This window comes from Rhincodon typus, chromosome 20 (genome assembly GCF_021869965.1).
Source record: "Rhincodon typus isolate 14 chromosome 20, sRhiTyp1.1, whole genome shotgun sequence".
NCBI classification, from domain to species: Eukaryota; Metazoa; Chordata; class Chondrichthyes; order Orectolobiformes; family Rhincodontidae; genus Rhincodon; species Rhincodon typus.
The window spans coordinates 16,095,555-16,121,812 of record NC_063351.1 but is presented as its reverse complement, the minus strand read 5'-3'; the positions used below and the strand labels follow the sequence as shown (position 1 = coordinate 16,121,812).

Genomic DNA, 26,258 nt, shown 5'->3' with positions numbered 1-26,258 from the left:
TTTTTGAAACTTGTGAAGTCCACATTGATACCATTGGGCTGCAGGGTTCCCAAGGGGAATATGAGGTGCTGTTCCTGCAACCTTTGGGTGGCATCGTTGTGGCACTGCAGGAGGCCCAGGATGGACATATCATATGAGGAGTGGAAGGGGGAGTTGAAATGGTTCGCGACTGGGAGGTGCAGTTGTTTAGTGCGAACCGAGCCTAGGTGTTCCGCAAAGCGGTCCCCAAGCCTCCGCTTGGTTTCCCCGATGTAGAGGAGGCCACAACGGAAACAGCGGATACAGTATACCACATTAGCAGATGTGCAGGTGAACATCTGCTTGATGTGTAAAGTCTTCTTGGGGCCTGGGATGGGGGTGAGGGGGGAGGTGTAGGGGCAGGTGTAGCACTTGCTGCGGTTGCAGGGAAAAGTGCCGGGTGTGGTGGGGCTGGAGGGGAGTGTGGAGCGGACAAGGGAGTCCCGGAGAGAGTGGTCCCTCCGGAAAGCAGATAAGGATGGGGAGGGAAATATGTCTTTGGTGGTGGGGTTGGATTGCAGATGGCGGAAGTGTCGGAGGATGATGTGTTGGATGCGGAGGTTGGTGGGGTGGTACGTGAGGATGAGGGGGATTCTGTTTTGGTTGTTATTGCGGGGAGGGGGTGTGAGGGATGAGTTGCGGGAAATGCGGGAGACATGGTCGAGGGCGTTCGAGAGAGAGTTGGCGCCAATTCTCCGACACCTCCTCCTACCGCCCCCTTGATCATGAACCCACCCCCGACCACCAAATCATCATCTCCCAAACCATCCACAACCTCATCACCTCGGGTGACTTCCCACCCACAGCCTCCAATCTCATCGTTCCCCAACCCCGCACCGCTGGCCTCTATCTCCTTCCCAAAATCCACAAACCTGACTGCCCAGGTCGACCCATTGTCTCCGCCTTCTCCTGCCTCACTGAACTTATCTCCACCTATCTCACTCCATTTTCTCCCCCTTGGTCCAGGAACTCCCTACCTACGTCCGTGACACCACCCACGCCCTCCACCTCCTCCAAAACTTCCAATTCCCTGGTCCCCAACGCCTCATCTTTACCATGGACGTCCAGTCCCGATACACCTGCATTCCCCATGCAGATGGCTTAAAGGCCCTCTGCTTCTTCCTGTCCCGCAGGCCTGACCAGTCCCCCTGCACTGACACCCTCATCCGCTTAGCCGAACTCGTCCTCACCCTCAACACCTTCTCTTTCAATTCCTCCCACTTCCTACAGACAAAGGGGGTGGCCATGGGTACCCGCATGGGCCCAAGCTATGCCTGCCTCTTTGTAGGTTACGTGGAACAATTCCTCTTCCGTAGCTACACTGGCCCTAAACCCCACCTCTTCCTCCGTTACATTGATGACTGTATCAGCGCTGCCTCGTGCTCCCACGAGGAGCTCGAACAGTTCATCCACTTCACCAACACCTTCCACCCCAACCTTAAGTTCACCTGGACCATCTCTAACACCTCTCTCACCTTCCGGGACCTCTCTGTCTCCATCTCGGGCAACCACCTAGAAACCGATATCCATTTCAAGCCCACCGACTCCCACATTTACCTAGAATACACCTCCTCCCACCCACCTTCCTGCAAAAATGCCATCCCCTATTCCCAATTCCTTCGCCTCCGCCGTATCTGCTCCCAGGATGAGGCATTCCACTCCCGAACATCTCAGATGGCCTCGTTTTTCAAGGACCGCAACTTCCCCCCGTCAGTGGTCGAGAACGCCCTCGACCGTGTCTCCCGCATTTCCCGCAACTCATCCCTCACACCCCCTCCCCGCAATAACAACCAAAACAGCATCACCCTCGTCCTCACGTACCACCCCACCAACCTCCGGATCCAACGCATCATCCTCCGACACTTCCGCCATCTGCAATCCGACCCCACCGCCAAAGGCATTTTTCCCTCCCCACCCTTATCTGCTTTCCGGAGGGACCACTCTCTCCGGGACTCCCTTGTCCGCTCCACACTCCCCTCCAGCCCCACCACACCCGGCACTTTTCCCTGCAACCGCAGCAAGTGCTACACCAGCCCCTACACCTCACCCCCATCCCAGGCCCCAAGAAGACTTTCCACATCAAGCAGATGTTCACCTGCACATCTGCTAATGTGGAATGCTGTATCCGCTGTTCCCGATGTGGCCTCCTCTACATCGGGGAAACCAAGCGGAGGCTTGGGGACCGCTTTGCGGAACACCTAGGCTCGGTTCGCACTAAACAACTGCACCTCCCAGTCGCGAACCATTTCAATTCCCCCTCCCATTCCTCAGACGACATGTCCATCCTGGGCCTCCTGCAGTGCCACAACGATGCCACCCAAAGGTTGCAGGAACAGCACCTCATATTCCCCTTGGGAACCCTGCAGCCCAATGGTATCAATGTGGACTTTGCAAGCTTCAAAATCTCCCCTCCCCCTACCGCATCCCAAAACCAGCCCAGCTTGTCCCCGCCTCCCTAACCTGTCCTTCCTCCCACCTCTCCCCTCCTCCTACCTCAAGCCCCACCCTCATCTCCTACCTACTAGCCTCATCCTGCCCCCTTGACCTGTCTGTCCTCCCTGGACTGACCTATCCCCTCCCTAACTCCCCACCTACACTCACCTTTACTGACTGCATCCCCACCTGTTTGACCTGTCTGTCTCCTCTCCACCTATCCTCTCCTCTATCCATCTTCTATCCGCCTCCCCCTCTCTCCCTATTTATTTCAGAACCCCCTTCCCCTTCCCCATTTCTGAAGAAGGGTCTAGGCCCGAAGCGTCAGCTTTCCTGCTCCTATGATGCTGCTTGGCCTGCTGTGTTCATCCAGCTCTACACCTTGTTATCTCAGATTCTCCAGCATCTGCAGTTCCTACTATCTCTGATGCAGTGAAATATGGGCTGTTAATAAACCGGCTGAGTTTATGAACTGCAAATTTATCCTGGATCTGTAAATGGAAATTTTATTTGGGCTGGGGTGTTTGGTCATTTGATTAAGCTTTTGAATAACACCCAGCAAAAAAATTCATTGCTCCTACTTACATGTGTTAAAACAACAATGGTCTGAATCTTATGGTCAACAGTAAAGCAGAGACGTACATAGCTGACTACATTTAAATTTAAATTTTTACTTTTTTGGAGGATTAGCAAGAGATAAACAGAAGTGAAGGTGGGTGTACTGGTGATTACTACAGTATTTGGCACTCACCCTAATTTAAAGGGCCATGGTCCTGAGTAGGATAATTCCTGCTTGGAGCAGGACCAGCACTCAATTTTATTTTTATCTTATTCAAAATTATCGCCTGCAACTCAAATAATGAGGAGGCACTTAGTCTGTCAGTATAGTTTAGATTGGTTTGCATGCAGAGGAACGTCAGCAGCATGGGGTTCAATTCCTTTACTGGCTGAGGTTACTATGAAGATCCCACTTTCTCAACCTTGTACCTTGCCTTCACCTGAGGCTTGCTGACTCTCGGGTTAAACTCAGCACCAGTTGTCTCTCTCTAATGGGAGAGCAGCTGTATGTTCCAATGGGGCTATGGCAACTTTAGTTTCTCTCCACAAATCCATATTTGTTATTATTTGAGAAACTGTTTCTCAAGTGGAGGACAACTATATTTAGTTTTTGGGTGTATGAAGATTGATCAAAAAGTCGTTTTGAACATTGAGTTTACAAAAGCGTTTACAAGAAGGCATGTGATTTCAGCTAAATTACCTCAAGCCACCTAGGGAGAGAAGTTGTTCAGGTACAACAAAAACAGGAATTGCTGGAGAAACTCAGCAGGGCTGGTAGCATCTGTGGGCAGTTGATGAAGAGTCATTGAACTTGAAATGCTAACTCTGCTTTCTCTCCACAGATGCTGCCAGACCTGCCAAGTTTCATTAGCAATTTGTGTTTTTGTTTCAGATCTCTAGCATCTGCAGTTCTTTGTTTTATTTTAAGTTGTTCCAGTGTTGGCTGATTTGAGTTTTAGGAACACCAGAATGACAGAAATGAGCCAGAAGCTGGTTCAGGCAAGGGAAAGAGGTCCATAACAGCAGAGATACTGTTAGTAGAGGTCAGGACTGGGGAGAAGTCCTGAGATGCTTACAAGTCAATGTGAAGCAGAAGGCTGTGGGAGTTTCGGAGAAGATATGAGTTTAGGGAACCTGTGTTAATTAATCCATTGGTTGAGTAGCAGATTGTTTTAAGAGTTTCAGGGAAAATCATTATCTAAAGAAAATAGCATCTAGTGAATGAGCAGTTAGCACTGCTGCCTCACAGCGCCAGGAACCCTGGTTCAATTCCATCCTCGAGTGACTGTCTGTGTGGAGTTTGCACATTCTCCCCGTGTCTATGTGGGTTTCTGCTAGGTGCTCTGGTTTCCTCCTACAATCCCAAGATGTGTGGGTTAGGTGGATTAGCCATGCCAAATTGCCCGTAGTGTCCAGGGGTGTGTAAATTAGGTGGATTAGCCATGGGAAATGTAGGGTTACTGGGAAAGGGTAGGGGGAATGGGTCTAGGTCTGCCTGGGATGCCCTTTGGAGGGGCAGTGGACTTGTTGGGCTGAATGGCCTGTTTCCACACTGTAGGGATTCTATGATAATTTGCTCAATAAAAAATGACTACAGCTATGTCAGCTAAGCAAGCTGCTTTCAAGTGCTGATGAACTGATGTTATAGTTGTGATGATCTGTAAGACTATTGCTAGGATAAAAGTTTGATTGTTTCTTTCTGTTTGTAATGTAATTGTCATATTTCCAATAATCTAGTGTAATATAATTTGTGTACTTTTCTTTAGCATAATTAATTTGATGTTCTTCTGTTGAAAGTACATTGACAGCCTCTTGTTAATATGCTCCAGGGTAAACAAAGCAAAAACTAAAACTTAAGGTCAATCAAGCCAGGTTTCACTGTGGAATATTACCATCAGGTAGGAACCATAACTAAAATAAATGAGTGCAAATTTTGAGGTAAGTACTGCACAATCAACCCAGGTTTTTACACTCTTAAGTTCTGGCAGTTTTCGGATAGATAAAATGTTGAGGATTTCATGTAACTTGAGTCTGGTTGCAAACCTTAATGGTGGCAAGCTTCTCAGCACTCACTGCAAAATCCAGACCATTTGAGTTTTGAAATGTTGGGGCACAGCAATGGTGGTCAAGAATTTGAATGGAAAGAAGCATACGTCAGAGACTGTAACTGGCTGAGCTGGTGCCCATGGTGTTTGGATGGGAAAGACATCAAGATTATGTTGTTATTTCTGGTGACCTTAATTCGAAGAGAATGAAACAGAGATTCAATGGTGATGACATCAGCACGGGCCGTATATAAGGCGGTGATATCAGTTTGTTTGTGATGTCACACACGGTGAGGGGCGATATTACCGGTTATTATCGCAGGTAGCTGCGGCTCAGCGGCCGCTCCCCGAGCCTAGGCCCCGCTTCCCACCTCCCCCCCCGCCCCCCGCTGCTGTTTGAGCAGCTGCCCCTGCGCGCGGACACTCAGGAGCCGCAAACCGAGTGACAGCCGCTCGGCAGGACCCGGCCTCTGGAAGGACGCTGACAGGGTTGAAGTGAGTAAGATCGCGGCGCCTCGGACCGTCCTCAGTTTGAGGAGTTTTCCCCCTTACGTCCCGGATCCATCCCGGGACCGGTTCTCTCGCCGCCCCCTTCCCCTCCCAGGCTGAAGTGGGCGGACATGCACTGCGTGCGGCGCCTCCTGAGGCTGTGCTATTCCCGGCGCCAGCGGTAAGTCCAGGGCCCTGCGGTGTGAAAGCACGGCGCCGGATAAGGGCTAATGGATGGCCGGCCTGGCGCCTGGCCCTCTTCGCCCGAAACCAACACTGGCGTCCGCAACTAGGCCCGGCTGGGACGGGTCGAGGCCTCTGGCTGCGCCACGAGGTGCCGAGTCATGTCTTGGCAGGGGGGTGAAGGTCATTCTGTTGGGTTTAATAGTCGGGGATATCCGGGTGGGTGGGAGAAAGAGACACCTCGTCCTAGCCAGGAAAATATAGCTCTGGGATCTTGGGGACGTGCCGGAGAAGAGGCGATAAACAGCCAGTTTAGAGGGGGGCTGTAGTTTGTCTTTCCGGAAGAGTACCGAGGATTGGAAACTTCTGAATTGAGTACATGTTTTAGTAGCGCGGCTCTCCGAGCCGGGGAGTGTTTGAAGTGCCCGGGTTTCAGCGCTTGTGTTCTCTTCACCATGGATGGGGATTTCTCTCCAGTGTTATAACCTGCCGTCTAACTTGCTGAGTTTTTTTTTAAAACAGTACACTTTAGATAGACTGCTAACGTCTCAATTGTTTTATTTCGTGAGTACCTGCCTGAGGTTAGTCAACCTCTCATTCAATCATTTATTTCACTGTAGTAGCTACAAGATTCAGTAGAAACTGGTGTTTGAGTGGTGGAAGAAACAAGACTTAGTTTTGAGAGGCCTGCACAATTTTACACAAGTTTACATCAAAGGCCATTTAGAACATCTGCTTTATAAGAACAATCCATAACTCTTGCTGGAGCAATACAACAGCCCTGAAGCCTCCCCCTTGCTTCAATTTATTATTTTGCATGTTGTTTTAACTCCTCTCTGTGGCAAAGCAGTGTAGTTCCCTTGTTGCATCAAGCAATTTATTTTTAATATTAGTTATTGATGTTTCTTTATTACTGACTTCCCAATCATGCTAGATTCAGTTATCAATTCACTCCATTACATTTTTTCTGAGCATCTGTTTGTCATATGCTGTAAAAGCTATCAAAGAAAAGGGTACTCTAAATAAATCATCTCACTAGTGTCCTTTTATCACAAATTTCAAGAGGAGCCAGTCCTTTTTGTTTACTCTGTAGTTTCCTCAACAGTTTGAAGAAAGTTATCAAACTATTTTACTAGTATATGCTGAGTAATCTGCCTTGAATGTGATGTAATTTTCGTTTTCTTAGTCTGTTGCTTGATCTGCTACACTATTACAGAGGGAATTGGCATCCTGATGGTAGGGATTGAATCCAAGTTCCCTAATGTGTAGATACTGTTTTACTTCTGTTTGTGTTCCCAGAAATGAGTTTTTGTTTATAAGTCTATTTTAAATTGTATGTGTACCAGAGAATCATGTACATTCTTCTACAACCTGTGTCATTTGTACATTTTCACTATCTGATGCAAAATCCACCAGGGAAAGGATTAATTGAAAGATGGAAAGGACATTTTAGTGAATTGCAGGAACACAGCAGACCAGGTAGTATCAGAGGAGCAGGAAAGTTGACGTTTCGAGTCGTGATGAAGAAGGGTCCCGACCCGAAACGTCAACATTCATGCCCCTACGATGCTACCTGGCCTGTTGTGTTCCTCCAGCTCCACGCTGTGTTATGTCTGATTCCAGCATCTGCAGTTCTTACTATCTCTGATTTTAGTGATTTGCATTTCTCTTGGTCAATTTTGGCTGATTTATTAAAATTTTTAACAATCAACAATTGCATTTTTTGAAAAATCCCTCTTCCTTTCCCCCCACCCTCCCAAGTGAATTAGGAATACACTTGAGCTATAGTAGATTTTTACAAAGTGAATCTACTTCACATTCCAGTATCTGCAGTACTTTGCTCCTGCTTCATAATCACGTTCAACATTTACAAATACCACAGGAGTGTCGTCGGGAAACTATTTCAACTTTGCACCAACATTAATCTTGTGCATTGTTCATAATGAACTTGTCAGAATGTTCTGTAAGAAATTGAGGTTTGAATCTGAAGTTGCCACCAACTTTTTTTAGTAAGTGTACAGACCATATAATGTTTGTAGTTTTGCAATTTCACTTTTCTGGAGACAAAGAAAATGATTATTCCTGATTTTTTTTCGAAAAGGAATCCTTTTACATAAAGCTTTTTGCACTGGCTCAAGAAGAGGTTAGGCCACTGTCTTCTCGAGGCACGGGCAATAACCATCTGCTTTGCCATTGGTATTTGTTCTCAGCTACTATTTGTTGTACATTATCAATTTTAAGTGCAGATGGAAGTTGAGAATAAAAGTAAAAGCTGATCAGTTCCTCCTCACTTGAGCTTCTCTCCAGCTGAGCAATCTTTTGCTTTTTTTCCTGAAATCTGCTGCGACACTATCAGTTTTTCTCACATGAAGATTTTTTAATCATGTCCTCTAGATATAAGTCTCAACCATTGATATAAACCGCAAGAGATAAGGAACCTAACACTGAGCCTAACTGGATGGAAAAAAATCCTGAATAAGAATACCTGTGATCAGCACACTTTTTGCTTTCTACCCCAAGCCGATTTTGGATCATTGGATCACATGTGTTTTTACTTTTTGACTAGTTTGTCGAGTGGAAAAGGAACATTAGAATAGGAGTAAGCCTTTCAGCCTGTTGAGTCTGCTTCACCATTTAATACAATGATGCCTGATCGAACATTTCAATACCTTTAACCCATTTTATTCTCATAACCCTTTACACCATTGATAATAAAAAATTTATCAAACTCTTCTTTAAATATCCACAAAGACTTGAGTTTCCACAGAAAAGTCCAAAGATTCACCACCCTCTGAGTAAACAAAAATTCTCCTTAGCCCTAATTCTCCAAAAATTCTCCTTGGTTGAAAAATTCTCATCTTGATCCTGATTGATATCCCCCTTATTTTTAAATAATGTTCCCTCGCCACCAACTCCGCCACCTCCCCAGCACCCCTGTCTATCCTTTTTAGGTAATTTCTTGGCTTTAATGGGATCGCTTCTCGTTCTTCGAAGCAAATGCAGGATGAGTTCATGGAAGTGCTTTTTCTTAGGACAGTGCTAGGAACAAGCCTGATGAACTGTTGTTGTTGCTCACTCTCTCTTTTTGAGATAAGGAGACCAAAACGGCACACGTTACACTTGGTGCTGTCTAACTGAGAGCTCTTATTACAATTGAAGCAAGACTTCACTACTCCTGTCTGCAAACGTGCTTGCGATAAAATCTAACACTCCAGTAGTCTTCTAATAGTTTGCTGTATCTGAATGTTAGCACTCAGTGACCCATTGACCAAAACACCCAAGCCCTTTCTCAAATTTACTTTCCAATTTCTCTCTCCATTTGACAAATATTCTGCACATCTGTTCCTCCTACCAAAGTGGATGGCCTCACGTTTTTCCACATTATGTTTTATCTGCTTTGTTCTTGCCCATTCACTAAACCTGTCCAAAATCCCCAGGAAACATTTTACACCTTCCTCACAACACACTTCTGCTTAGCTTTGTATCATCTGCAAATTTGGAAATGTTATATTTGGTCCACACAACCAAGTTTTTGATGTACAGGTAGTCACCGGGTTGTGAATGGATTCTATTCTGGAGTCTGTTTGCAAGTCTTTGTTTCCAAGATGGAACACAATGCAGGACCATGGAAAGTAGTCAGTCATAAGTGCAGGAAATGTTTGTATGTAGGTCTTTTAAAAATTAAACCAAGTATGGGATCACATTAATAAGTACTGGCATTTGTAAATCAGGGACCTCCTGGCTATTATAAGCAGCTGGGGCCGAACTAACAATCCTTGTAATACCTCACTGGTCACAGTCTGCAAACGTGAGAATGATCCATTTATTCCTGCTGTCTCTCTCTGTCTGTAGCCAATTCTTTAATCCATTACATTACCTGCTGTACCATGAATTTCAATTTTCCTGACTACCCTAATGGGGATCCTTGTTCAAAGCCTTCTACAAAATCCAAATATTGCTTCAGTTGATTCCTCTTGACAATTTTATTAGTAACATCTTCATTGTGTCAGAGATCTACAGCACAGATAAAGGCCCCTTGATCCATCAATCTGCGCCAATCAAAAACAACCACCACCTATTCTTATTCTAATTCCAATTTCCAACACTTGGCCCATAGCCTTGTATGCCTTGGCATCTAAACAGTTCTTAAATGTTGTGAAGATTTCTGCATCTACCAACTTTTATAGGCAGAGAGTTCCAGAGTCCAACCACTTTCTGGGTGAGAACCAAATCCTCTCATCTCCTCTAAATCTCTAGCCCCTTCCCTTAAAGATATACCTCCTAGTCATTGATCCCTCCACCAAGGGGAAAAATTTTCTTCCTGTATTTGCCCCTTCGTAATTTTCGTAGAATCCGTACAGCATGGAAACAGGCCCTTCAGCCCAACAAGTCCGTACCGATCCTTGGAGCATCCCACCCAGACCCAACCCCCTATAATCTACACATCCCTGAACACTACAGGCAATTTAGCATGGCCAGTTCAAGCTAGCCTGCACATCTTTGGACTGTGAGAGGAAACTGAAGCACCCGGAGGAAACCCATGCAGACACTGGGAGAATGTGCAAACTCCACACACAGTAGGTGGAATTGAACCCAGTTCCTGGCGCTGTGAGGCAGCAGTGCTAACCACTGAGCCACTGTGCTGAAATTTATACATCTCAATCGCGTTCCTCGTTGGCCTTCTCTGCTGCAAGGAAAACATCCGTAGTCTATCTAACTTCTGTTTCTAATAAAAACTCTTAACGTTTTGGAAAAACTATTTTGAATTTAAACAGGATAGTTATGAGGGTATGAAAGCAGACCTAGCAAAAGTGTACTCTCAATGATGCCAAAGGACCTTTTCATAGAGGCTAACTTTTTTTTAATAGTTTTGTTTGAGGTATGAGCCAACAATGGTAAATATAGCACAAAAAACAAAATTACTGGAAAAGCTCAGCAGGTCTGGCAGCATCTGTGAAGGAGAAAACAGAGTTAACGTTTCGGGTCCGACGACCCTTCCTCAGAATCGTTCTGAAGAAGGGTTACCAGACTTGAAATGTTAACTGTTTTTCCAGCAGCTTTGGTTTTGTTCCTGATTTACAGCATCCGCAGTTCTTTTAGTTCTTATATGGTAAATATTGCAATCGTGTTCGTTATTGCAACCAGTACCATTCTGACTGGATGTTCGTGCAACTTGTTACAGTAATGAACGATGATAAGAAACCTGACTTTTCCCTTTCTAGCCTATAGATCAGATCTTCTCAAAGTGGGAATCAGGATTCTAAGTGGGGGCAGAAGCTGAAAGTTTCGGCTTGTGAGCTCCAAGGAAGCAGTGTCTGCCTTGGAGCTCAGCCTGACCTAACAGTTGCCCTCCCAAGTTAACAGACAAGCCCCCTTGACATTTCCAGCTCTTCCGCCTACCCCTGCCCACACCAAATATCTCCAGCCCCCCCCAACAAATACCCCCTTGCTCTTACTGAGGGATCTCGATGACAATTCTCAAGCCTTGAAATGATGTTATGTTGGGGCAAAGTTTGGGAAGTGCAGCTGATAGATGATGAGATCTGTGGAAATCTGCCACTCGAGCAAAGATTAATCTTGACTGGGTATCACATCTGGGATCTCTATAATTTATAGTGTCGAACCACATATTGCTTTCACAGAGAGTTATTTGGAGAATTTGTCCTGTTTGACCAAACATGTTCTTACTCAAGCACTTCGAAAACTTGCTAGGTGCCTCTTAAATGTTGCATTTTTGAGCCATTTCTTGCTTAACATTGATCTTTCATCATTGCAGCAATGTGCAATTTGATATTTGCCACATCGTTATTTCAGATGGTTTTTTTAGATCAAGAGCATTTGGTGGAAATTTAATACAAATTGTCTTGGAGTTGCATGCAATAACCTGTCTACAGATGACAAAACTTTCAATCTGAGATGCTGTTCATGAGTTCTACTTATGTTTACATTTCCACCAATAGCTTACTTGAAGCAGAAATGTAGTAATTTGTTATATTTACTGAAATGTCTCCCATTTTCAGCCTGCAGCCAACAAGAAACCTGAGAATGAATAATTCTTCAATCAAGAGAATAGTGACCAATGTTATCAAATCTCCTGAAGATAAACGTGAATATCGTGGATTGGAACTGTCTAATGACATCCGAGTGTTGCTCATTCATGATCCCACTACTGACAAGTCTTCTGCAGCCCTGGATGTTCACATTGGTATGAGTATCAGTTAAAATGTTAATAGTTCTTTTTTGTATGTTTCTGTTATGAAATGTGCTTTTGGTAAAGCAGCACTTTATTTAACGTAGTTGTGGTTGTGGCTGCTGGCATGGTGGCTCTGTGGTGAGCACTGCTGCCTCTGTGCGCCAGGGACCCGGGTTCAATTCCAGCCTTGGATAACTGTCTGCATGACATTTGCACAATCTCACCACGTCGGCGTGGGTTCCCTCTGGGTGCACCAGTTTCCTCCCGCAGTCCAAAGATGTGCAGGTTAGGGCAATTGTCCATGCTAAATTGCCCCATAGTGTCCGGGGGTGTATGCAGGTTAGGTAGATTATCCATGGTAAATGCTAATTGGTGCAGACTCAATGGGCTGAATGGCGTCTAACTGCACTGTAGGGGGATTCTATTATTCTGTTGTTTGTAATTGGTACCAAACTGGAGTAGCACAAAAAAGAATGTGCATACCCATATGATTTTGTCTTATCCTTCCGACCGAACTAATCCATTGTGCTTCTCTTTGTAATAGTTATGACCAAGTTTTAGAAAAGGAAGCAAAAGTTTGAGAGGTTATAATCTATGTAGTCTTTTTAACACAATATTAAGTAGTTAATCAATTGTCATCACATTTTTGCCTGCCTTTGAAGGCTTTTATGTGATGCTGGCGTTGATAAGTCAACTACTTTATATCTTTTCAATATGCTGATCAGATATTATTTTATCATTTTAATTGGCACGATTACTTCCACGTTCCGAGATTTTGTTTTAACTCCTGGGTTTCTCACTGAAGATGCTAGCTGTAATTGCATGGATGTTCATCTCACTTGTTGGGCACTCAGCCTTGGTTGAGTGGAAGTTTCTTTCAGTTTCTTTAAGCTATGGGAAATCAGAGCCATGATGTTTGCTCCTGCCAAAAGCTTTGTACCATTGCCACAGTTCACTCTCTGGCCACTTTCTCAGGTTGAGCTCAGCTTTTCACCACCTCACTGCCCTACCTGCCACATTGTGCTTCGGTTGCATATCTTCCATCATGTTGATTACTGACTTGTAGCTTTGCAGCAGCGATAGATTCTACCTCTACTGTATGTTGCTGAAGTAATTATATCTAGCTATTCAAATGCTGGCCAGCCATTTGTCATCGATGCTTTTGAGGCTTAAAGTAATCCCAGACTCTACTCTTCATACCCTATCTGCGCCAGGTTTTGCTCACTATCACAAATGTCCATGTTGGCCTTTATTGGTTTAACGCCCCCCCAAACATCATTTAAGACTCTTTCATTGCCTTCCACAACTCTTTGATTCCTGTAACGATCTCCTGTCATAGAATCCCTACAATGTAAAAAGAGGACATTTGGCTGTTGAATCTGTGCTGACCCCCTGAAAAGCATCCCCCACCCTATCAGTGTGACCCCGCATTTACCATGGCAATCCAGGTAGCCTGCATATCCCTAGGTACTATGGGCAATTTAGCCCTGCCACTTCACCCTCAAATCTCCTTTCTTCTATCTTTTGCCTTTTTTTTTTACATTCTTGTCTCTCTTCGTCCCACCATTGCTGGCTGTTTTTGTTTCTGCCATTTAGGCACCGCATTCTGGGTTTCCCTATTTGAATATGTAATAAACTTAGTATAATATTCATAATTTCCCTGAAATTATGAAAGAATCACTCTCTCGTAAGGAAAATGAGAACTCCCTGCAAGGGCTTGTGTTTCCAATTTGTCAACCGTTATACATTTCTTTGGGTTTCAAATCTTTTTTATTGCATTTAATAATAATGCTCTCAAAACTGCTTTATCCAGTTAAAAATGGCAAATTAACTATTACAAAATAAATTTACAAGTTTTAAAACACCACAAGCCCTTAACGGTGGGTAGATTTCTGGTTGTTTTGCCTGCTGTCTCTTGTTCCTTTGTATGTCTGGAACTGTCACCTCTCTTTCCTGAACCTGTACTCCTTAGTTCCTGTAATCTGCCTTGCTTTTCACTTAACAATGTAAACTCTACCATCTACTGTTTTATGTTGTCTTAACTTCCCAATGAGAAAATAGAAAATACACTTAACAATGCTTCATGGGAAAGAAATACTTTACGGCATTTGCCAAACAAACTTGCACTATTTTGCTACAAATCCCTTCTCCCCTCCATCTGCCTTGTCCTTTTTAAAACTAACCTCTTCAATCATGTATTTGTTTGCTCATCATGGCATCTTCTTTTGTTGGTGTCCTTTGATTTGTACAGTTATACTTCTGTGAAGCATCTTAATGTTTTTCTATTTAAATATACTGAACAAATGTTCCAAATTAAGTGACTACTGTTCAGTTTAGACAGAATATAGCAGCAAGTTATTTGACTTGGAATTTTACAATAGTTAAGCCTAATGCTGTCTGTAAAATGTAGCCTTTCAACCTAGGTACAAGAAAGCAATTGGAAGCAGAAATCCTTTCAGATATATTTTTGGATTTCTCTCGTGCTCTTCATTGCCCCCAGTCCAAGGGGTCTTGAGGCCAATAGTAACACCTGTAACAATGACTGTGACTGAAATTCAGTGGCAGCTTTTCTAATTTCCTGCCATAGTTGTTTGAAATTAATTTATCAACCTTTTAAATTCACCTTTTTGATGGGCACAATGTACTCATTTTTCCAGTAGCTTTGTGTGTGGTATGTGTTAGAAAACCTTGAAAATCTAAAATGATTAAAAATAGGTTGTCGATATTTGCATCCATATGATCAAGGAGAATGAGCTGAATCTGAAATTGGCCTTATTTCAACCTTTCAAGATTCTTAACAGATAGCACTGTTCAAATTTGGATTTGCATTTATACTTTGCTTGAGTTCCTGGTTTCATATTTGTAGCAATGCTTAATTTTTGAGCAGAAAGTTGATTGTTTTCCCCTGAAGAGAACAAGCTCCCCACGGACACCTAGTGATGACTTGTACACCAGCTGGAAACCAGCTCGGATTCAAGGCTCTGGAGTAGATCAGATGGGACGGCACAGATTTGTGAAAACCGAGCAACATAAGGGTTTCTCCGTCACACTGCCACCACCCCCCACAACCAGAAAGGGAATTAACTGAAATCTGTATAATACTCATCTTGCCGAATTGAGATACATTCAAAATGCACTGTTTAAAATATTAATTAGTAACTATTTTGTTTGCCTTGGGTATGTAAACCTGTTTCTATTTTAATGTCATTAGCAACAGCGGAGGCTGGAGAGCTAAAAGTAGTTAATAAAGCAAATCAAAGGATTTACAGACATGGTAAAACCTTTGGAACTTGTCAAGCCTTTAAAATGTAACTATTGAGTGTCTGCTTAGCTAATATGTAACTGTTAGATGGGGCTAGTTTTGGTGATTACTCTGCGTAATCTAGTTTTAATGAAATATCTGTTCTTGTCAGTGGAGGCAATACTTTTGTTTGAGTAAGTAAGAATCAAAATATATATGCCAGATGGTGTATAGCCTATCAATTAAAGTTACTTAATTAGGTGTTTTTTTTAAAAAGTGTTTTACTTTAATTATCCGGCTGGTTGATTTTGGTTTTCTTTTCACCCTTCATAACGTTTGAATGAACAAATGTTGACTACTCTTACTACAAATCAGCCAGTTTGTCTGGCAAGTTATAAGATTGTAATCATACAATTTTAATTTTCTTTTAAAAACATTTTTTTTTAACTGAGAGCACTTTGAACATTGTTCCACACTTCCTATTGTGCATTCCTGTTGTATGTTTTGTTTTTAAAATATGTTCATTCCTCGTTTCATAAATGTTTTTGAATGGTATCGGAAAAATGTTTGGGACCTAAGCACAACATTTAGCTAACTGTAGTTTTACTTTTGTTTTTGTTTCAGGCTCCTTAGCAGATCCCAAAGAGATACCTGGACTTGCCCATTTTTGTGAACATATGCTTTTCTTAGGAACTGAAAAGTATCCAAAGGAGAATGAGTACAGTCAGTTCCTCAGTGAACATGCTGGGAGCTCAAATGCATTTACCAGTGGAGAACATACCAACTACTATTTTGATGTATCAAATGAGCATTTGGAGGGTGCCTTGAATCGGTAATTAATGACAAAATAGTTAATTTCTCTGTTTTGTGTGTTCACCTGTCAGTTTGCAGCTGCACACTCTTCTGTTGCTGCATTTCTTTCACTTCTTCATCCCAAACTTCACCTTTTGATGAAAAATTCCTTTGTGTGACCCTTCACATTGTTTGAAGAGTGAACAGCTCCTTTCAGTGCATTTACATAGGGAAGCTGACCTGTTCGCAATTGGATGTATTTATTTTGTATTCATATTTTGACAGGTTTGAATAATTTATGCAACCTTAATTTCTGATACCTTTCTGGCAGAGAGCTTCTGTACATTGAGAACTTGCATACTTAGCTTCTCCTGCCTCTCCCCTCTTGTTGCAAATTGTTTTGGCCATTAAATTACAGCATTGGAAGTTAATTTAAATATAGGCGAGCTTCAAAGATGAGATCATTTGTTTGGAAGGTCCGTAGTACAATGCAGCATGCTAGTGTAATTCCATCTAACAGCTAACTCCAGGTCCATAGCAATGTGGTCGACTCTTAACTGCCCTCTGGGCAATTAGGGATGGGCAATAAATGCTGCCTGGTCTGCGACACCCTCATCCCGTGAATGAATAAAAAAAATTATTAACTTTTGTTTTGTGAAGTAAACAAGGGTTAGTTTCTCATGGCAACATAATGGTGCCCCTTTTGCCCTATGTTAGATCAAGCATTTCTTGATCAGAACCAGATTATCACCTGTTCACTCAGTATTACTGAGATGAATCCAACTTGATTCTATAATTAATCTTAAATATATTCTTTATTTGAAGGGGTCTTTAAGGTCTTCTGAACCACTGCATCCAAATCTGAGGTAGGTTTGGAGACAGGAATCAAAAATCAGGCCATTTCCCAACTTCTCCATCTTGTCTCCTGCTGGTAGTATCTGCGCCCCATATTATTTTCATGGTGGATGGGTGGGACAGGCTTTGGTAGGCCTGTTATTGTCAGAACAAGGCTGGCATGCATACGTTAGGGCACATACTTTATTCAATGGAATATTGGCTCAATTGAGCGTTAGGCACCCTAGTTCTTGCAGGCCCGTCCCATTACCTCCGTTGCATCCAATCTGGACAGAACTTGTGATAGCTATCAATACATTTGGATGCCTTTGAAATGCTCATAAAACTATCCAAATAAACAGATTCAAAAACTTTAATCCTAATTACTCCGATAAAATGTGAATTAAAATAAATGCTGTCTCCTTGATAACTGTCTCAAAAACCCTGCAAAGCTGAATCCAGTACTGGGGTTTGGAGCTCAGCAAATGAATTTCCATTTCCTTTGGCTACCTAAACAAGACCTACAAAGTCGAATACATTACACCTTTTTTGAGTAGTGGCCTGTTTTTCCCCAGCTTCAGAGGACTCAGCAGATGGCTGGACTGTCGATCAAAGAAAAGATTAACTCTTGGGATCCAAATGAATCTCAGTACTGTTGAATGCAGTGGAGCAATTTATCCTCGACGCTAAGCACTCTCATACCACTAACACTTTCATAATTCTTGTCTGTTTACTGGTCTTGACATCTTAGATAGAGCTCTGTCTGTCACATTTAACATGCACAAATAGATTGAAATGTGAATTGTCAATGCCATTCAAACCTGCTTGTCTAACAAATTAATTTGTGTCCATGGTTCACACCACCTCTGAGGTACAGTAAACCATATCACCTACCAAAACTGGCCTGACTTGGTGGCAATAGTGAGGAGTCTAGAATGTCATTCCCTGCATTAGAGTAGACACGGCCAGGACTGCAGAACAATAACATGGTACCTGCTTTCTTAAACTTGTACGTTAGGGGAAGCTTGGATACAGTCTAACCTGCCATTTTTAAATCCTGGCTCCTCCATTCCAATATTGACCAGTGTGTGAAAATTTAGTCCTATGATTTTGTTTTTGGAATCTTCTGACTATGAATTGAATAAGTTCAGCCCATCAGTCAGATATCTGGTGACAAGGTAGTGTTCCAGTTCATTGTACTGTTATTTTCCTTGTTTCTTTCTGATGCATGCCATTAACCAGTTACACAGAATGCAGCAGATAGGTACTGTATTAACCAAGCACCATTTATGATACTTTAGTAAATAGTCTGCATCTGTGTTGTTGGAATTTTGCTTTGTATTGTTTTAGGCATATTTAGTCGAGCTCTCTTTAAAACACATGTAGTGCAATGTGAATGTTTGTTCCTTGACGCTTTACTTAATCAACTTTTTCTTATAAATTAGGTTTGCCCAGTTTTTCCTTTGTCCTTTGTTTGACGCCAGCTGTAAAGATAGAGAAGTCAATGCTGTTGACTCGGAGCATGAGAAAAATTTAATGAATGATGCCTGGAGATTGTTTCAGTTGGAGAAATCTACAGGCAACCCAGAACATCGGTTTAGTTCATTTGGAACAGGTTAGTTTTTAAATACCAGTTCCGGTGAAAGGCCACAGCTTTGAAACGTGAAATTGGGGAAGTGTATTGTTTCTCTCATCCCACTATTCTGCTACGATCAGCATAAATGTAAATGCTTTATCCAGCTGCTGATATCACCAATTAGACACTTTTTAAAATTCTAAATCTAATATGGATAAAGATCCATCAACCAAGATTCTTTTAAAAATGGCAGAATTATAGATTTTGTTAAAACTAGACTTATTTGGCAAAGATATGAAGTGATGACCACAGTTTGAAGTAAAAATGTCTACCCTTCTAAAAAACTGATCTCTGACTATCTTTCCTGCGCAAACATGCACCCTCTCCCTCATGCGCGCCCTCTCCCTCAACCAGAAACTACACTGGACCAGGCACAAGGATACTGTGGCTGCAAGAGCAGGTCAGAAGTTGGAATTTTGCAACAAGTAATGCTGTTCCCAATTTCCCAAAACCTATCCTCCACCTACAAGGCACAAGTAATGAGTGTGACAATCCACTTTGCTGAAGAGTGCAGCCCCACCAATACTTGAGAAACTCAACACCATCCAAGAAGAGAATCATATTTCATTGGTACCCATCCACCAATATCAGCACTCACTCCCAATACCAATGCACAGTGGCAGCAGTATATACTATCTACAAGATGCACTGCAGAATTCAGCAAGGTTCCTTCAACGGCTGCTTCCAAATTTGAAATCTCTACCACCTAGAATGACAACAGCAAATGGACGGAAACAATGCCATCTACAAGCTCCCCACTCACCATCCTTACTTAGCACTTATTGCTATTCCTTCACTGGATCAAAATCCCAAACTCCCTCCTGAATAACACTGGCAGTATGACTGCATCAAAATGAATGAGGAGGTTCCAGAAGATGGTTCACCATTCCTTCTTATCTCTGCAGTGACTTAGCAGGCCACTTGGCTCAAGGGCACTAGGGATGGACAACAAACGTTGGCCAACCAGCAGTACCCATATTTTGTGAAGTGATGTATGTAAAAAAAAAAAAGCATAGGAAGCAGGTGCATTTTTCATGTATTAATTTGATAAGTAATATTAGGAATGGACTCTTGAAATTGGATGTTCACGTTGATGTATGAATATAGTAGTGTCTTTTTTTTTTCCTGGATGAACAACATAACGGTTATTGCTTCAAGATTTCTGGTCTACATTCTTAACTATTCAAATGATTTTTGAGCTTGTAGTTTGTGTTAAGTAGACATATTGTGCTATTAAATAGATGTAAATATGCTGTTACTGTCTGAGAAATGCACATGCTGATATGTCAACAACGTAATCTGTTTAAAAAACATTAAACTTGCATTTGGGTATTTTTAAGGATGCGGGTTGCTTTTTTCTTCTTTATTCTTTTATGGGATGGGGGTGTTACTGACAAGACTGGCATTTGTTGCCTCCCCCTCGTCCTCAAACTGAGTAGCTTGCAAGATCATTTTGGAGGGCAGTTAAGAGTCCAACCACATTAATGTGGGTCTGGAATCACATGTAGACCAGACCAGGTAAAGGGATTAGATTTGGTCCGTAAAGGATGTTAATCAATCTGATAGATTTTTACATTACTCAACTGGGAGGTGGGGCATGAGTTTCAACCCATGTTCTCAGATCTCTGAATCAGTAGTAATATGATCACTATATCACATTTTTCCTAAATGTTTAACACTTTTTTGCTGTCTTTCAAATTACCATTTGGTTACTGTATCAGTAATCTGCTGAATACAGCAAATTAGTTATTTCTAAAAGGAGACACAGCCAGAAATATTAATCTTACACTCATCGGGATTGCAAGGAACCAAACTTTGAAAGAGAACACAAATTAGTATAGTACAAGAAGGTACTCATTGGTTAGTGTGGATATTCAGCAGGATATGTTAACAGTCAATCTTAGCTAACTGACCAATCTCAGACCAGGCAGGTAGACTCGCTGGTAGGTCAGGATGTTTACTTTCAACAATAATGTACCTTCAAACATGATTTGTTGCAACATTTAGCATCTAAACTGTAGCATTCTTGACCTTGATTTTGAGGGCCTTAATAGTGCAAATGCAGAATTCATCTCCGGTTTTGAGCTACACTTTTAAATTTGAGCGCGGCATGTGACTCTTCCACCATGCAGTATACATTTCAAAATGGTTTTGTAAATTCATTAACTGTTCTTACCATTTTGACTAACATAGTTAAGAGTCTCTGAAAAGATTCCACTAACCATAAACACAGATATTCAGAAAAGCATTGTGTGCCAGTGTCTGATTTTCTGTAGTGATCAGTCACTAGCTGCTGTTACTTCATTATAATCAGTCCATCAGTTGCATGATAAAAGCATGTAGAAGTAGCTCAACAACTACAATACTAAACTCCTATGCATTTTAACATTTGCTCTTTGCCCGAGTTTGAAGATTAAGCTTGCTGTTATTGTATTTCAAATTTATTTGACTTTGCTGTAATTAAGTTGAAAATTGGTCGCTTCTTATTCTAGACTTCACCATATTCACATTGATATGTGCCTTCGTCTCGGTGGTGTGTGCTTTCAAGTTGTCTCTTACTTTGACTCCAACTAACTTTGTATTTGTCATTTCTCTGTCCTCTGGAAAAAGGATAATTTAATTTAGAATGCTTTCCATGCTGACAAATTACATTTAACAAAAGCTTACAAGATTTGAAAGAAATTGGTGAAAAGCGAGGAAAAGAGAAATGGAGTCATTTGGACTGAAGAACAGATTGGAATTAAAAAAACAGTTGGTGTTTAAAAACATGTACCATAAGCATATGTTGCTGTAGCTTGACGTCTGAAAATGGTGTCCTTGAAGGTTTTTATATAAAAAAAACATGCATTTTCAATTGTACTGTATAATAAAGCAGTATAGTTTAGTGAGACATTTAATTTAAAGCATTGGACAGTGAGAAATAGTGGTTGGTTCTTCAACAAAACTCATTTAATCAGGAGGAAATCAAGTGAAGGAAAAACTAAGCAGAATAGTTACTGAATGATTTATCAGTTCTCTTGATTTCACCTGCATGTGCAGATTAATTTGAGTACCACGAGCCACGAGAGAATTGTGTATCCTATATTTTCAGAGAATGCCAAACTATCCTGTGGCTCAAGTGAAAACACCAACGTTCGCATGAGAAAATCAGAAATTGTGCATTGAAAATTAATTTGGATGCTACAACTTGGTAGAAGAAAATATCTGCAGTTTTTCTGAAATTGGTTTGCTTATTTTAACTTTTTCTGCCTGACCTCCTGTGTGTCAGCAGTGTTTTCTGTCATCAGTATTTCATATGCTTTTAGTCATCAAATAAAAATTAGAATCATTCCATGATTCTTGCACTGAAGGAAGCCATTTAGCCTTTCAAGTCCATGAACACACTCTAAGGGCAGTTTAGCTAGTCCAACTTGCCTGCTTTTTTTTTTTGCCCAAAATCTACAATTCTTTTCCTTCAAGTAGTTATCCAGTTCCCTTTTGAAGGACACAGTGGAACCTGCCTCAATCACCTGCTGAGTTCCTGCATGCCAGATCATCACCTTGCCTTGAATTATATCTTAGTCGTGTTGCTTTTGGGTTTTTTTTGCCGCTTGCCTTAAATCTGAGTCCACAGTTTCTCCCTATATGTTTTGTTTAGACTGTTTATGAACACCTCTGTCAAATCACCTTTCAACCTTCTCTAAAAAAAACAACTGCAGCTTCTCCAGTCTTTGCTCATTGTTAGTGTCTAATCCTCAGAAATGTTCTTGTGAATCTTTTCCTGTACCATCTGTAAAGCCTTGCTGTTCTTCTTTGATGTCCCCAGTCAGATACGGTTTTCCAATTGAAATTAAATCAGTGTTTTTTAATGTTTATTATAACTTCCTCGTTTCTGTATTTGTGCTTTTATTTATAAAACTCCGGATCCTGTATGCCTTATTAATTAGCTTCTTGACTTGGCCTGCCACCTTCAATGATAAATGAACATGTACCAAGAGATCCTTCTCCTGCACTCCTTTAGAATTGATTATGGAGGTGCTGGTGTTGGACGGGTGGATAAGGTCGGAAATCACATGACACCAGGTTATAGTCCAACAGGTTTATTTGAAAACACAAGCTTTCGGAGTCTTGCTCCTCCTTCAGGTGTTAGTGACAGAAGTGGCATCAGTCACAATTTATAAGTAAAAGATCAATGAGTTACACAACTGATGAGGACATATTAAACAAACCTAAGATGCTGTTAAATCTTTCATCAGTTAGAAGGTTTTAGTTGATTATTATGTATATGTAAACCTCAATTTCTTTCAAGTCACTGCTCTGTGTGCACATATGTTGTATTTTTTTCAAAAAGTACACAATTTATAAGACAGTCAATGTGGTATTTTATAAATTCCTACTCTAGAAATAAAACCAGTCTGACTGCAAACCAAAATACAAACAGATTCTAAACAAGGCTTCACACCTAACATGTATTGTCTACCTGAAAAGTCACCTTTAGTTCTCTCAGGCAGTGCATTGAAAGAAATGCAGGGATTTACATATACACATTAATCAATTAAAAGCTTCTAACTGAGTAAAGGCTTAACAGCATCTTAGGTTAAGTAAACAAATGGTAGCGGGTCAGTCGACAATCAAAAGGCCTTTAGAGTATGGTTCCGTTTAGTCTGATCTCGGGCTTCAGCTTTCCTGATTACTTTATATATTCCTTGATTTTCTGAAAGACCAGAAATCTATTTTGACCTTTGAGTATACTGTGTGTTGGTGCATCCATAACCTTCTGGGGTCAAGGGTTCCAAAGATTCACAACCCTTTTGAGTGTAGAAATTTCTCCTCCCCTCTGTTATAAATGATTGGGCCCTTATGCTGGAAATGTACCTTCTTCTTTCCTCTTTTCTCTGGATTCCCCAGCCATGAAAAACAACCTTTGTCTGTTGTGTAAAGTCCCTTCATAATCATGCAAGTTACAATGAGATCACCACCTCTCATTCTTAACTGAAGAAAATATAGACCTAATTTGCTGGGCCTCTAGTGAATCTTAGCTGTCCTGTCTCTAACATTAGTGTATATTTCCTTTAAATATAACTTGCACGCAGTGTTCCGCATCTGATATCAATCAGATCCTGTAGAATTGTAGCAAAATTTCCTTTTCTTGTACTCAATCCCCTTGTTGTAAAGGCCACCATGGTATTTGTTTTTCAAATTGCTGCTTGTACCTCTATGCTAGCTCTTTGTATTCTTTGTCCAAGTACATCAACTCTCTTGGTATAAAAATTTAAGTTTTACATATTTTCAATAAATATTGCTCTTCTACACTTCCAACAGAAATTAATAACCTTGGATTTTCCCACATTTTACACCATCTGCCACCTTATTAATCACTCGCTTAACCTGTCAACATCTCTTTGCAGCCTTTTCATCTCTTCTACACAGCCTGTGTTCCTATCTGGCTTTTGTAACATTACATTATTACTGATGTTTTATTACTGGATGAGTCAGATCCCACACTGAAGTTTGGCTTGATAGGTCATATTTTGCTTTTATTTGGTATGGTAGTCTCCCCAAAATGCAAATGCAAAGCTGCAGATTTTGTTATAACAATAAAACAAATTTATTATTCAAAAGAAAAGATAAAGAATAAACCAAATAAATTTTATACAACACCATTTTGAAAGTTTTCGAAGCATGCAGTAAAGTTACAATTCCATCTATGTTAACACCATGATTTTACAGTACTCAAACGTCAGATACAATCCCTTGTCTATTACAGCTGTAGACTTGACTTTCTTCATTCAATTAATTTCAATTTCAAGTCTATCTTGATTTTCCACACGCAGTCAAAGCTCAGTTCTAAATAATCCCTTTGGTATTCTAGTTAAACACGCTGGTCTGGAAGTTTCAAACTAAAACCCTTATATAGAGGTAACACATTTTCTAGGTTTTCTGAACTGCTTTTTCTAGGAGAAACTTTAATACATCTAACATAACCAGGACTCTGAACTAAAACTAAAAGACTTCCAAGTTATGCATTCTTCCCGATGCAAAATAATTCAATTTCTGATCCTGCTAACTGAATGCAATCAAATGCTATTTAGTGTTTACTCTGACCTGTTGTAAAACTCTCCCAATGCAAACAAATTTCCATTCACATCCCAGTTACTCCTCGTCTTGCTGATTTTTGAAAAAAAAACGGCTCCACACATGCTGACAAGTTAATCATTAATCCTTGTCATGCCCAGGGGCCAAAATGTACTTGCTGCTCATTCAAAACAAAACTCAAAAATAAATGATATTAAAATGTACTTATTACACATTTACATGAATGATCAAACTTTAATTCTTCTCTCTCTTTGTCTAACAAGGAGAAGGAAGTTAAAGGAAATGCAGATAGAGGTAGATAATTCTGATGGCAGTATGTTCTAGTGGAGCATAAACATTGGAACAGATTGGTTGGGCGAAATGGCCTGTTTGTGCTGAAAATTGTGTGACAATACAGAGTAGCCGAGTTGCCTTTTATTTTTGCTGCATACTGTCTCTTAAAAACTGCCATTGACTGGCACTGAAGTTAACTGGAGATTTTTCTTTATCTGACTGATAACAAGGCCTGAGAGTTAAAGGATAAAGAAAATTCCTGACTACCGTTTTTGATTTAAAAACTATAATAATTTGTTTTAAAAATAGTATTAGTTTACTTGACATTACCATCCACTTGATGTAACCACAAAGGTAAGATGACAAAGTTAAATTTGAGTGGTCAGTGAATGATGCCTGTGCATTTGAAATCCGGTATTGCAATGCAGCCTATTCTCAGTGGGTAACTTCACTGAACGGGGGGAGAGTGGACTGCAGATCTGTTGACAACGCTCCAGTTCTCTGGTCTGCTTTCACTTCAGATTTATTGGAAGGTCAGATGGAATGTTTGGGTTTTTGGACTAATACTTCACTTTGTGTCTCATTGTGCTGAGTGCAAAAATAACTGTTTCAATGATTAACTGTCATTTGCACCTTTTTTATGTAAAATTGTTTCACGAAATAGCAGTGCTTCGTGTTATGTTAACCTTAACACTGATAGCTGTGACTCAGTTGATCGCACTTGTATTTGAGTCAGTTTAAATCTTCAACTTCCGCGCCCGGACTTTCAGAGAAAAGTCGAAGCTGACACTCCAGCGGTGTAATAAAGGAGTGTTGCATTATTGAAGTTCATCAGTTCTTCTGGACAGTAATTAACCTGAAACATTTGACCTAACTCTCTCTGTGTCTCCAATGATGCTTCTAGACCTGCTAGTAGCATATTCTGTTTTTATTTCAGAGTTCCATCTCTGCAGTGTTTTGCTGTTGAATCTTAATGAGCAAATTCACCAATACATAAAATTACTTTAGAGTGCTTCATTTAGCTGCTTAACCTGTGAGACCTGAAAAAGCAGTTTGTCAGAACTGAAATTGTGGTGTTAGGGTTCTTGATTGCAACCTTGTTGCTGCAGCCTCACCAATTTGGGATTACAAAAACTATTCAAATGCGCGCCCAGATGGTTGATGTGTAAACTTGGAAAACGATGATGTTTGAACAATGATTCAAGTTATTATATTGCTTGAAACTGCCTCTATTTCCAATTTTAGGCAACAAGTTCACCTTGGAAACTAGGCCAGCAGAGATGGGCATAGATGTACGACAAGAACTCCTTAAGTTTCACTCAACTAACTATTCATCAAACCTGATGGCTCTCTGTGTCCTAGGGAGAGGCAAGTACTTTATTGGGTAAAATCTTTTTGTTAATTTGTAATTCTTCAACTACACAATGCACAATGGTGTTCTCCCCAATCTTAATTACTTTACATTTGCAATGTGAATATCTCAACTGT

General features: G+C 41.2%; 1 protein-coding gene across 4 annotated transcripts in view; it reads left to right on the top strand.

Annotated features, from left to right (window-relative positions):
• The window catches only part of ide (insulin-degrading enzyme), a 129,212-nt gene that overhangs the window by 2,285 nt on the left and 100,669 nt on the right, over positions 1-26,258 (top strand). Inside the window, exons 1-5 of one of the 4 annotated variants that reach the window (XM_020511533.2) lie at positions 5,213-5,344; positions 11,747-11,931; positions 15,785-15,992; positions 18,232-18,401; positions 26,016-26,138. In XM_020511533.2, coding sequence (XP_020367122.1) covers positions 11,772-11,931; positions 15,785-15,992; positions 18,232-18,401; positions 26,016-26,138 — 661 coding nt within the window. In that variant the 5' untranslated portion in view covers positions 5,213-5,344; positions 11,747-11,771. Of the gene's footprint in view, positions 1-5,212; positions 5,345-5,414; positions 5,550-5,637; positions 5,725-11,746; positions 11,932-15,784; positions 15,993-18,231; positions 18,402-26,015; positions 26,139-26,258 lie in introns of those variants that run through there. The other 3 variants (XM_020511525.2, XM_020511518.2, XM_048608724.1) reach the window with 3 other exon arrangements.